Here is a 14459-nt window from a genome sequence, read left to right as displayed (position 1 = left end):
AAAGAGACGGGAGTTCTCCCGTCTCTTAAGGATCTTTACGAGAGGACCCACAGGAACAAGGCTGGGCAATTTGTTGATCCTAGGTCCGAGCAAATCTACAACGACGTGGTTGCTCGAATTGAAGATCGCCAAACCCAGCTGACCCAGCAGTCTCCCGATGGAATACCGGTCACATTATCCACACTTGAAGTGGATCAGATTTACGAGGAGGTAATTTTTTAAAAAATCTTTAATTATTATTATTCATTTAATCTAATTTTTAATTACTAACGTTATTTTTTTTAAGGTTGTCCCTAAGAAAAAGGGACGTACGTTGGGGATAGGTTCTGTCAACGATGTCCCAAGAGCGACATCGTCTTATGGTCAGGGACGGGCTGATGAAGTCACTGAGCTGCGTTCCGAGTTGAACGAGACGCGGTCTGAGTTTACAGCTCGTATGACTTCATTCGAGGGCATTCTAGACGTTCTGGCGTCTGGAAATCATCAGGTGGAGGCTATGGTGGCACAGATGCTGACTCAAACTTCCATTCCAGAGCCATCCCACAATGAAGAAGATGTGCAGAGGAGGAGCCAGGAGTTCTTCGACGAGCTCCGCCCCTTCAACAACCCTTACTTTTTTTTCATCTTTTTATTTTGTAGTAAAAATTTGAAACTTAAATATTTATAAAATATTTTTCGTATTTATTTATATTATTTACATTTTTAAGAATTTTGAAATAAATTTAAAACTAAATTTGATTATATTTTTGTTTTTGTACAAAATAAAGAATCGAAGCCAATTCGTAGCTAATTTACGTCTAATTAACGACGAAACTGAGCGTCTTCTTCACGAGGGAATAGTTTACGTGTTCTTTACGAGGATAATATTTACGTCTACTTTACGAGGATAAAATTTACATGTACTTTACGAGGAAACATTTACGTGTTTTTACGAGGAAATGATTTACGTGTTTTTTACGACTAAAATGTTTACGTGTCTTTTACGAGGAAACATTTAACGTGTTTTTTACGAGGAAATGTGTTACGTCGCTTGTACGACTAAATGTTTGACCCCACTCTACGACGAAAATATTTCCTCGTAAAGTTACGACGAACTAGCGAGGAAAATGGGTTACGACAAACGTTTAACGACGAAACGGCATTCGTAGTCAATTCCTCGTAAACCTTATTTTACGACGAAATAACTACGAAAACCGCCGTTGTTATAATTGTGTTTCTTGTAGTGATAATTTCTAATTGTAATCAATGCATTTGAAATCAAAAGACTTTTGGGGTATTAAAAGAACAATACTTAGGTTCACCCTAAGTTGAATGGTTAAATTCACCACACTCTAAATAACCAACCAAACTGCCATGTAGGATTCATTTAAAAAAAATAGCTGAAAAAGAATACTCACATTAACGTCGTCTGCAAAACTCTAAACTCTAAGAACCTAACTCTAAAATCATAAACCCAATATCTTAAACCCTAAATCCAAAACTCTAAACCATAAACCCTAATCCAAAAATCTAAACCTAAATCCAAATCCTAAATCCTAAACTTTAAAGTCTAAACCCCAAACCTAAACCCAAAACTCTAAATCATAAACCTTATGATTTAAGGGTTTAGGATTTAGAGTTTATAGTTTAGAGTTTTGGGTTTAGGGTTTAGGATTTAGGGTTTAGAGTTTAGGATTTAAAATTTTGGGTTTAGGATTTATGATTTAGAATTTATGGTTTAGGATTGATGGTTAGAGTTTAGGATTTAGGGTTTATTGTTTTAGATTTAAAGTTTAGAATTTAGATTTTTTGAGTTTTGCATACGTGGGTATGTTTTTTCAGCTTTTTATTGTAAATTTTATTATCTTTTTTAATGAATCTTACATGTCACTTTGGTTGGCTACGAAGAGCGCAGTGAATTTACCTTAGCAGTGAGAACCTAAGTATTGTTCGTATTAAAAAGCGTGATCCTCGTAGACAATTACGTTATAACTCCCCTACAGTTAATATTTAAATCCAATTAAATTTAATTGACTAGAGCAAGCAAAAAGAACTGAAAAAGTGTGTATTGAGGTGGAGGTCTGCCTGATAAGCTAAGCTGTGGTTTCTCCGATTCAACGCCGTTTGCCTTCGCAATTGGGTAACAATTTTCGTTAGTTTTGATTTGCAGTGTATGTATGCCTGGTAGTATGCCAGGTATTGTATGGATTGTAGATCGATTATGAAACAATTATTCAATATCCAGCAAGTCGATTCAAGTGAAGAAACAAAAGGGAAATTGTTTACGGTTCAAACAAGATAATCAAACATTGTGTATAAACGGTTGGGATTTCAAAAACAGTATGTTTTATGAGAGAGAGAGAGAAAAAAAAAGTTATTGGGTAAAAATATTTGGCAAGTTCAGTGGGTAAATTTTGAATTTCGTAACATTAAAATAAAAAAAAATGTTAAAGGCAAAACAGAAAAATATGAAAATTGACCAAGCTCCTATTAGATATTTCATGTTTCCTAAAAAATAGATTTACACATTTAGCAAATAAAAATCTAAACCTACCCCAGTAGCAAATTGTAAACTTAAAAGATACAAAGTTGTTACAAGAAGGGCTTATTTGCCAAATAACCAAAAAAAAATTAGAAATTAGATTCGTAGAGAGAAGGAAGAGCGAGATAGGAAGAGAAAGTATGAGAGAGGGAGATATTTTGTTTAGTTAGTGAATTTATGTTTTTTGTATGGTTAGTAGGCCTAATTTCCCTTACAAGAATGCAACCTAAACATTTTTCTTGGAAAATGAAATTTTGTTAAGAGGATAACGGATTTGCGACTGAATTTGAGTTCAAAATAGAAATAACCAAAATAGAATTGTGATTGGTAAATAACCAAAATAAAACCGCAAAATCAGATTATCTCATCAAGACCATAAATCATGTTTTATGCCAAAACCACAAAATTGAGATTTCATACAAGACCACAAAATCAGATTTTCTGTCATAATCACAAAAATTGGATTTTCGTGTAAAACCGCAAAATCGGTTTTGTCCGCCAAGCCTGCTAAAACAAATTTCTCACCAAAACCTCAAAATCGAACTTTTCTGTCAAACCCACAAAATATATTTTGTGCCAAAATCGTGAATATTGGAGTTTCCTACCAACACTATAGATCAAGTTTTCCATAAAACTAAAAAAATGAGTTTTTACGCCAACACAACAAAAATGAATTTTCCTGTTAAAACTGCAAAATCGAGTCTTTCGGTCAAAAATGCAAAATTGAGAGATTTTCACCAAACCTGCAAAAATCAGATTTCCCGTCAAAATTACAAAATAGGATTTCTTCTCCTAAACTATTTTTCGCCAAAGCTACAATGTTGTGGTTTCCTCCTAAAGCGCAAAATTGACTTTTCTCCCAAAATTTCGAAATTGGATTTTTTTCTTCAAAATCGCAAAATTACATTTTAGATCAAAATCTCGAATCTTTTTTTCGTATATGAGAATTCAATCTCAATTTTATTCATATATAATAATTATTTTCTTACAAATATAATTTTAAGCAAATTTATTCTAACATAATAGTTAGTTCGTTATCAATAATATAAAGAATATGATTTTAATTTTTTTAACTTATAGCCTAGACCACCTCAAGTTTGAGTAATAGAATAGCTGTTTGCTGCAAAAAAAAAAAAAAAAAAAAAAAACTTGTAGCATTCAAATAGTGTTATAAAATCAAAAATCGTACAATTTAACATCTAGATGTTGTATCTAGATGCAAATACCAACTTTAATAATGAACATTTGGATGCAACATTCATAGGTTGTTTTCAGATGCTACATCTAATACAAAAACGAAGATGGTCTAAGTTACATTAAACTTGTATGGATGGTTCTTAATATAGTTTAATTTATGTGTTTTCAGTTTGAATATATAAAAATCCGGGAGTTCATATATCAACGCGTAAACATACAATGTTTGAAATTTATTTATATTATTCCACTTACAACATAAACTTAAATCCATCTTAGTTCAATAATTACTCTTCTTAGTAATGGAAAGCTTCATCGGCATATGAGACTTGAAGCGTCAACACTTTCTTCTTTGCCGAAGCAGAACTGCAGAATTTAGGGAGAGGAGACCTTCCTTTGTACGCTTTGCACACTTGGACCACAAAATCATCATAATTCTGCATCCCCAAAACAAAAAAAACAAAATATTTTTCATTAATTATTAAAAATTTGTATACAGATGTCAGATTTTTGAAAAAAAAAAGAGTTATACGTCATAGAGTGGCATGCTATTCACTGTTACCCATGGTACATATTTTTTCTTCGGCTTCAAATTCAAAGTCTGCTTTGCATAAGCAAGTATAAGCTGAATAACATAAAAGAAGTATAGGGTTATATGACAATTATACAACATATTTGTATATTATGATTGTTTTATCCATACTAACATTTTTAGATATATCACCGGAGTAACAATCCCTGATGGCTTTCTCACCCCCATATGTCTTAAAACATTATGATTCCCAGTTTTTTGTGTTCTTTTCAACGCACCTTATGAACCAGTAATGCATTTTCTGTGCTCCGTAATCATCACATTTTCAAATTTAGACAGTCATTTGCTTGAAGAATTATTTAATACAGTAGATATTAGTAGTTACATACCGGATTGGGCCAAGTTCTTACGGCGCAAGCTTCAATGGCGTTTAGTTTGCATTCCTCTTCACCATGCTTAACAAAATTTAATAATTAATTAAAACAGATAATTTTTGATAAAGTAATTAAAACAGATCATATAATAAACATACAAGTTATTTAATCGATTTATAAATAGGAGAGAGTAAGTAGTTTTTTTTTAGAGTAAGTAGTTTTTATTAACAAAGATTTATCTATCTACACTATTATTTGAGAAGTGATTTTGCTTACTTTGTCATTTTCTTTATGATTTTAGGTTATTTTAAGTATTTGTATTTATTTGCAATGTTTTTATTAATTTTAAAAAGCTTATTTGTCATATTTTCCATGATTGTAGATTGGATCATTAGTTTTATTAAATAATTTTTGAATTGTTAGTTTTAAACAATTTTAGTGATTACTTAATAAATATTTTTCATTATATTCAATATAATTATTAATGGTTATTATGAAATTTTAGCAATAATTTTATATCTACGTTCATCTTATGTTTATTTTAATAACATTAAATCGTATAATTTCTTTCTTTCTTTCTTTATTATTTTTAAAAGAAGGTTTCTTCTCTTTTATGTCATGGAAGAATTATATAGTGTTATAGGTTTCATTAACATCAGCTTATTAAATAAAAAGCTACAAGTCAAAGCGTGATATATTATCATGTTATCCATGATTTTAGGTTATTTTTCTTATTTATCATGTTTTCCATGATTTTAGGCTTAGGTTTTCGTAAATAATTATATATATATTTATATATATTAATAATAAACAGTTTTGGAAAATTAAAATTACAATATATCTTCTGTACAAATATTTGGTACTATCTAATTTATTATTAAATAAAAAGAAATTTTCAATGATTTTAATAAATAGTTTTAATAATATTTATATATTTGATAGTATATATATATTTGGTAAGTTATATATTTTTGGGTTTTGTTAATCGTAGCACATCGATGTATATATAGTTTATTACTTTTAATTTATTAGTGTTTAGTCAAAAATAATTGCCTTTCAAACAATTGTAAAATTTGTTAATATGTATCACTACAATGGCTCATGTTTATGCTTTACCAATACCAAAGTATTATTCGATTATATGTGGTATAAGAAAGATATAAAAATAAACTCACAAAAATAAAAAAAATACGAATATTTTGAAACATTACAGATGCCGTAAATATTTTCACAACATTGGTAGATTTATTTATTTCTATATTAAATATAATATTTTATTCAGTACAATTAGGATTTAATCGTAATTTCTGTAAATTTAGATAATTTGAAAAAGACTAATGATATAAATGATCTCATCTATTTTTTTTCCTACAAATTCAGACTTGTTAAATGTCAATTGAACTAATGTTGATAGAATTCAATGAAAAGGAAAGCGTTAATGAAGTATATTACTCCAAAACTACTGAAATATTATAAAGTAATCAAAATTAGACAAACATATCATCATTCTTCAATCTTAAAAAATACTTCACTAAAGTCAATCCATAAACTCAATTAACCAAAACAATATTATTTAAAGATAAAAATTATTCATAAACTAACTCTAAAGAAAAATCTACAGAGCAAACAATTGTGATTTAGTTAAATAAAAATTAATAAAATACCCAATGAATAAAGAGATTAACTTAATATTTGTATCTAATTTAATAACTTAAATTTAAATACAAAAACTAACATTAAAATCTAAATTTATTGGTATCCTATTATACTATATATTAAATGAGAAGTCATTTAAATGATTTTTGTTTATCTGCCAAATATAGAGAGAATTTAAGAAAAATTATTATAATTTGATTGGTTGAAAAAATTTCAATTTTTATTTATTTTAATGAGTAAAAAATCAGTTCTAGAACCATCTTGCATCAGTATCCAAATGATTCAAATATATTGCATATAATAATTTATAGTAATTAGTTATAGATTTATAGGAAATATATATAATGCTTCATAAATTCATTTTAGCAATCAAGTATTTATAAACTATGTAAAATATCTTTAAAATGATTTACAGAATTGATATAGTAGTTTTATATTCCTATATAACTGGTATGTTATTCATATATATATATTTTTTTTGGATATATGAATATACAGAGAATCAAGTTGATGTAAACTGAAAAGATTTTGTGTAATAATTATATTACTGTAACTTTTAAACTTATTAAAGGAAAAATTAGGTAAAAATTATTTAAAAATAGAAAGTTTCAATATTATATATCTTCAAAAATTAATTAATTTTATTAAAAACTGAATCATGAATGTTATATATAACTAATTTTAGTACATTTATGACAAGAGTTCCATCTTTTTGGCCATAACTCAAGGATTTCATCGGGACGAATATTACTGGAGTTATAAGAGTGATACGTACACTGTTAAATCTGGCTATTGGATAGCAACAAACTTGCTCAATAGAGAAACGACAGAGACACGGATAGAATCGAGTATCACAAAACTCCAAGTCTTTGCTTTGAAGATAAAAGTTCCACCGAAAATCAGACACCATATATGGCCAACGATCTCTGGACAACTAGAATTGATAAGCAACCTAATACATTGTCATATGCGATGTCACAACCATTGTCCTAGATGTAGAGCGGAAGATGGAAATATTAACTATGCTATCTTTGAATGTCCGCCAGATTTATAAACGTGGGCCCTAGAAGCAACCCCGAACCCACCATTGGTGTTCCCAAGTGCAAACCATTAAGTAAACATGGACTATTTATTCTAGCGAAATAATGATATTGAAGATCCTGAGCTGGATAAAGATCCATATCCTTGGATTATATGGTAACATTTGGAAAGCAAGAAACGATAAAGTATTCAGAGGATAGACAGGGACCCATTAGAAACTGTCAAATACGCTGAGTCCGAATGCCATTACTGGTTTGAAACTAATCGTAAACAGGAGGAACCGCGGAAATACAACATCCTAAACAAGCAATAATCTCTGAGAGATGTATGATAGATGGATCATGGACACATGACGTACTCTTCAGTGGTTATGGATAGACATGGATAAAATCTAGAGGAGTAACTCGGTTATTTGGAGCAAGATACCAACAGAGAAGAATCTCACCACTTCATTTAGAGCTCGAGGCCCTCTCATGGGCAATGGAATGCATGTTACAACTGTCGAAGTGTCAGGCTTTTGGCACCGACTATAAGGATCTAGTCTCAATGATTCAATATCCCGAAGCATGGCCTAACTTTTCAACTGAGTTGAAGGAGATGATGAAGCTGAAGAGTAGATTCACAGAGTTCTCGATTGTTTTTATTCCTCGTACCGAAAATGTAATTTCTTATTCATTAGTTAAGATAGCGAGATCTTTTCATATGGACATGTACTACATTGATTGTTCTGTTCCGGTCTGGTTCTCCAGACCACCTCAAGTATGAATAAAAGATTAGTCGTTTGATGAAAAAAAATCAATACAAAATATTAAAAATAGTCATGTTTATCTTTTTCAAAATTAACTTGAATAAATATATAAAATATATTCTTAAAACAAATTTAACAAAAAAACTCTTATTTAACTTTCGATGATAAAGATATAATAAATATATTTTTACAAAAACATTTAGATCGGCAAGAAATCGGGGGTATCCACCTAGTTAGTGTATAAAAAGAAAGATGAGAACGTATAATTTTTAAAGAATAGTACTGAAGAATATCATAAAGATCATCAACAATAGTGTTAAACATTTGTACTGGAAAAAATGGTTAACTAAAATGAAAGAATCTCTTTTAGATAAGAAATAAAAGTTGAAAAGAACCTGGCAAATGACCGTCAGATTGTCTGGGACTTTTGCGTTACCGAATGGAACTAGCTTGAGATCGGTGATTCCGTGGAGATCGGACTCGAAGAGTTTTACTAGATCATCTGTTATGATTTTTTTTTTTTTTTAACCGTAGTGTGATCGCAAAGACTTTCTAGGTCTAAGGACTAATCACTACGAAGTCCGCAGAATCCGCGTTTTCTTACCATTTAAGGAGCCCCGGATGGCCAAGTGGAAAAAAAAAATCTGTTATGAATTTCTGACAATATGGACAAAGTGATTCATAGTAAAGATTGAGTTTCACTTTGTCGGATTCTCCAGCCACAAGATTGGTTGAGAATAAGAACAGGAGAAGAAAAGCTAAGAAGAAGAACATAAGTTTGTTTGAAGAAGAAGAGTAAGCCATTGTTGAAAGTATTTTTTTCAAAAGAATTTTAGTACTTATAGCAACATTTATATTAGTTTTATTTTCCCGCTAATTAACTATTTTTTTAATGCTTCTGTAACATTTACCACGTGGGGTTTCCCTCGTTATTTAACTTGTTAAGAGTGAGAGTGAGTAGATGTATCTTTTGAATTGCTCATTACGTTTAATTAATGAAAATTTGATTCTACGTCTACTTTTTGGTCAACGATACGAAAAGACCTAGAAAAGATTATATATATATATTTATATACATATTTATATATCGATAAATATTGCTTACAGAAAACCATACTGTTATTATTATTTTTTTTTTAATAACATCACTTTATTACTTAATTAGAGTGTAAATAGTCTACATGAAGCAAATTGGATATTGTTCTTGGAATATATGTATTAAACCTAAAAGAGACATCCTCCCTTCTATTTTTGCTAACTTATCAGCCACTTTATTTGCATCTCTTCCAATCCATTGACATTTAATCCTTTGAAATTTGCTCATTCATGCTCTGATCTCTCTTGTCCAGTTGTAAAACGCGAAATGAAGCTGTTTGCTGTTGATAATATTTACTGCTTTCTGACAATCACTTTCAAGTATAAGCTGATTGATGCCTAGACTCCAACAATGTTGCAGCGCAATTAGTATTGCTTGTAACTCACTCTCCAGGGCACTCTGTGTTCTTCTACCTGTTGCGTGTACAGAGCCTTTGTAAATTCCATCACTATCTCTGATGACCCAACCTGCCGAGCTAGCTATTTCTGTGTTGATGAATGATCCATCAGTGTTACATTTGCTCCATCCGTATTGCGGTCGTTTCCATCTATGCACACCTGTTGGAATATTTTGAGAAGTCTGTGTTCCTCTCCAGTGCAGATCACCTTGCCCATTCTGTCTCCATTCCATAGCATCATTCTTTGCGAATCGAAGTAGAGAAACCCACTGTGTGTCTTTGTTTTGAAATATGAGAGTATTTCTACTCTTTCAAATCCTCCATAAGATCCATAATGGAAGATCTTGAAAATGATGTAATCGTGGTGAGAGGCAGGTTTGCAAACATTCAGATACTTTATCTTCCAAAGATATGGAAGGGCTATTAATTATCATATTCGAAATGCCCGAAGCGCGCCAAATTCGCTTAGCATATGGACATTCAAAAAATAGGTGCTCCTCTGTTTCTTCAGCACTACAACAACGTCTACATTGTGCGTCTCTGAGGATATGTCTTCGTTTCAAATTGTTTCCAGTTGCTAGACTACAGGTTAAGAGCCTCCAAATGAAATGCTTCAGTTTAGGGGGAGCTTTGGTTTTCCAAATCCGTTTCTTAAGCTCCACATTACCAAGCGTTGGCAATATTTGGTTATTCTCAGGTAAATGAGATCCTAACCAGAGATCCTAACCAATAACCTGATCTGACTGTATACAGACCATCTTCATTATAGTGCCATCCTAAAAGATCTTGTTGAGCCAGTGGGCTGATTTTCAAGGCCATAATCTTCTGTACATCTTCCTCAATCACAAACTGTCTTAACATCTGTTCATTCCACTGTTTAGTATTTGGGTCCAAGTAATCTTTAACGTGCTCCCCAAGTTGTACCTCTCCTACTGCTCTTGGTGGCCTCGGTGGGTGATCAGGTATCCAAGGATCAGTCCACATATCCACTTGTGATCCGTCTCCCACAATATATCGCATTCCTTTTGTTAACAGATCCCGACCATACAAAATAGATTTCCAAGCATAAGAAGCCTTCCTCTTCAACTTAGTTTTTAATATATCCCCGTCTGAGAAGTATCTTGCTTTTAAGATACGAGTCATGAGACAGTTAGGGTTCTGCATTATCCTCCATACTTGTTTACTCAGTAACGCTTGGTTAAATATTTCCAAATCTCGAAAACCAAGTCCTCCTTCACTTTTAGGAACACTTACTCTTTTCCAGGCATACCAGTGGAGCCCTTTACGTTCTCCTGATCCCCACCAAAATCTAGCCAATATGGAGTTGATTTCTTCACAGATTTCTTTTGGTAATCTAAAGATGTTCATAGAATAAATAGGCATTGCCAGAGCCACCGCTTTCAATAGAACTTCCTTTCCACCATGGGATAAATGCTTCTGTTTCCAGCTTTGAGTTATAGTCTTCACTTTCTCCACAATATATGCAAACATCTCACTCTTCTTAGTCCCAAATTGCTCAGGCAATCCTAAATATTTCCCAATACCACCATCATTATGAATCCGAGAGTATTCCTCATTAAAGTTTTCACTCTAGGATTAACTTTAGCTCCAAAGGTGATCGCTGATTTGCTAAGATTGATGGCTTGTCCTGAGACTGCCTCATATAACTTGAAAATGTTGTTGAGTTTCCTTGCAGCTTTCAGATTAGCCAAAGAGAAGAACAATGAATCATCAGCGAATAGAAGATGATTTACTGTTATTTATAAAGATAACATAATATGATAACAAATAAAAAAAATTTCATTTCTCAAAACTGTTATTAACATAATCGAACATAAGATGATTTATGATTTTGATATTTTTCAAAAATATATTATATAATAAAATTATTAAGTATAAAATAAAAAATAAATGAAAATTAAAATCAATAAAATTATATGATTAAGATTGTGTATATCATAAAAAGATACTCTTTATTAAAAATATTGTTGTCAAATTTCGCCAAGTGTTAATTTCTTCAACTGAATAAATAAAAAAATAAAGAAATTTTTTTTCTTATATAGAAAAAATAGAAAAGAGGAATACTTGTTTTGAGAGAAAAATATATTTTTTTTTATCTCTTTAACTTGCGCCACAAATTTCACCTCTGTATAAAAATATAAAAATTAATAATATTTATGTGCATATATTTTCAATTTTTCGTTATAAAAGGACGTAGTATTTTTTTTTTTGTTTATTTTAGTGATGGTTCAAGTCATAAGTTAGTTATTTCACAATAATATGTTATTATATGTAATTATGTATTAGGATTTTTCTGTTTTAATTTAAAGCTGTTTTGAAAATTTTAATACTTACACATGCATGAATATGTTTAGATCGCTGTTCTAAAATGAGCCCGCGTCGACGATTCGGCGGCCGAGAACTCGTGCGACGGTAAGTGACCGTGGCGTTTTGGGATGATGCGGTTGTGTTAGGCGGAAACTTTGTTTTTGGTAGGTTTTAAGAACGAAGCTGATGTTTTTCTATAGATCTAGTGTAGTTATGGTATAAACACACAAAAACAGTAGTGAAAGCGATATAAAAGAGTTCTAAAAGCCATGGATGTGAAATAGAGTTGCAGGTAACGTTGAAAAAGAAGGGGGCATAATTGTCTTTTCATTACTCATTAAAAAGAAACGAAAAAAGAGGCCAAAGCCCATTTAACCTGGTCGAATCCGGGTTAATAAAGTTGAAAAACATTACTCAAACCACTAGACCATGTCTTACTATGATTATTTTTGTCGATATTTAATATTTATATTTATTTATAGCTACATATACAGAAAAAAAAAATTCCCCGAGTACTCTCCGATTTATTTCCGATTTTCTGATAATTCGCTAGGCCCGTAGTCACCGCACGGATAGCGCTTAGCAAATTTTCGAACAGGGGTTTAGATTAAAAAAATATACTAAAATGTATTCTATTTTTTTATAATTATATTCAAATTAATTTTTTTTGTCATCTATATTCAAATTAATATACATATAGAAAAAGTTTTTAATGAACTTGATTTTTCCGTTTTGATCAAAAATATGATTTAGTTCATGAGATTCACTATAATGTTTACTTTTTATAGTATGTGTATATTTAGAATTATATTCTAAATTTCTTAACTATCCAAGTTGCTAAATAATTTTTTAAAATTTTAATTTATAACATTTATTGTAGATAATTAAATAAAATTCAGTTTTAAATATAAAATACCCGTGCTAGTAAGATAACTATTGAGGTGAGGGTCCGAATCTTATAATTATATATAACAATTTTGTATTTTAAATATCTCCATACTAGGTTAAGATCAGCGCCTTGCGCGGAATAAACATTATATATATAAATAATTATATATATTATATATTTTTACATGATAAATATATATTGAATAATTTAAAGTCATTAACTAACATATATAATTAAATTGGTGCAAACATATAATTAAATCAATTTTATTAATCCAAACAATATTTTTTTCTATTTGATAGGATATGTAATTAAATTTTAAATGATATTAACATACATATTATATTTTAAATATTAATGTATATTAAATGATTATTTCTACTCATATGATTTTTTTTTATCATTTGTATCTTTTATATTAAAACTTTAAATTACTGATAATAAAATTTTCATTGTGGGATTAATACTTTTAGTAATTTATAATTTTTTTAAAATTAAGTTGTCAATGTTCATTCAAAGCTTTTATAAAAAAAAATTGTTCAAATTAAATTCCGAAACTAAAATATTTATGTATTTGATATGGTTTAAAACAATATATATATATATCATTCTTAATAATTAATTAAATTTGACTTTTTACTTATATGATTTTGTAATCATTTGTATTTTGTTATAACAAAAAGTTTAATCCATGAATCACAAAATTGGAATGTGAGATTTTTAACAGTTTTAGTAATTTATAGTCATTTTTAAAAATTCGAAATACAACATATACAGAAAAATCTAAATTTTTATTATATGGTTATTGTGGTTGTTTAATTTAGTTTAATAATTTAAAATTAAACAAATGATAGAAGATACACTATTTTTTATCAAATCTTTATTATTCAAAATCATTAATTGTCATATATACTTTAGCCGCATTAGGCAATTCCGTAATTTTTATTTAAGGAAATTATAAAGAACATTAATAATAAATTTATGGTTAGTTTAAATAAAAATTTATTATATAATTAGATAGACCGACATATTTCTCTAATGATTCTAAGAATCATCGTAGTAATGACACGTGGCTACAAAAAGAAGTTGTAATGTTTCTCAAATAATATATAGGGGATTATACCGATCTAGTCTTATATAAAAAGTGACATTGATAATAAGTACAGAGTTACATTAACTGTACAATCATATCATGTTATTAGATTCTCTAACCTCGAGCTTCCTTTTTTTTTCAACTGTAATCCTTCATAAAGAACTAAACAAGGAAATGAAAATATTCAGCTCGTCCTCAACCGATTTTCTATTTAACTCGTCTTCTACCTTACCACATCAGCTATTAAGGAAGTTCTGGATTTCTGCATCTTCTCCGTGTCGAACTTCGGGGCCATTTTGTATTAATCTATGGAGAAAGAAAGACTCAAGGAGACGAGGATCAGAGACCTGAGAAAAGTCTTGAGAGTTTGATCAAAGTTCATTATTCTCACTAACGTGTATCTCACTTAATTAATCATCAACTTGAAAAAGAAAAGAGAGAGAACAACAGTGGAACTTCGTTTCGACCATTCTTCTCCCTTGATGACAATTGGTGCTGACTAATCGAAGTTAAGAGGCATTTAAATAAAATACAATAGTACAAGGATTTAACTGAATTAACTTTAATTTGTAACCAACCATACGTTAATC

The 14459-nt window shown here is 30.0% G+C and overlaps 2 protein-coding genes and 1 pseudogene across 2 annotated transcripts; all 3 read right to left on the bottom strand.

Moving 5' to 3' along the window:
- Positions 1-4011: 4011 nt before the first annotated feature.
- Positions 4012-8870, bottom strand: LOC106317534 (annotated as a pseudogene).
- Positions 8871-9390: 520 nt separating this feature from the next.
- LOC106314831 lies at positions 9391-9792 on the bottom strand. Its single transcript, XM_013752647.1, has one exon. It carries the CDS (start codon positions 9790-9792, stop codon positions 9391-9393), a length of 402 nt encoding a protein of 133 aa, XP_013608101.1.
- Positions 9793-10252: 460 nt separating this feature from the next.
- LOC106314830 (uncharacterized mitochondrial protein AtMg00310-like) lies at positions 10253-11050 on the bottom strand. Its single transcript, XM_013752646.1, has one exon. The coding sequence runs from the start codon at positions 11048-11050 to the stop codon at positions 10253-10255; it is 798 nt and encodes a 265-aa protein (XP_013608100.1).
- Between the last annotated feature and the right edge of the window lie 3409 nt (positions 11051-14459).

Source organism: Brassica oleracea, chromosome C9, assembly GCF_000695525.1.
Source record: "Brassica oleracea var. oleracea cultivar TO1000 chromosome C9, BOL, whole genome shotgun sequence".
NCBI lineage: Eukaryota > Viridiplantae > Streptophyta > Magnoliopsida > Brassicales > Brassicaceae > Brassica > Brassica oleracea.
This window is presented reverse-complemented; position numbering and strand designations above follow the sequence as displayed.

Bases quoted from the DNA above. Each gene is read 5' to 3' on its own strand.
- LOC106314830 (XM_013752646.1), bottom strand. From the start codon at position 11,050: ATGTTTGCATATATTGTGGAGAAAGTGAAGACTATAACTCAAAGCTGG.
- LOC106314831 (XM_013752647.1), bottom strand. From the start codon at position 9,792: ATGGAATGGAGACAGAATGGGCAAGGTGATCTGCACTGGAGAGGAACA.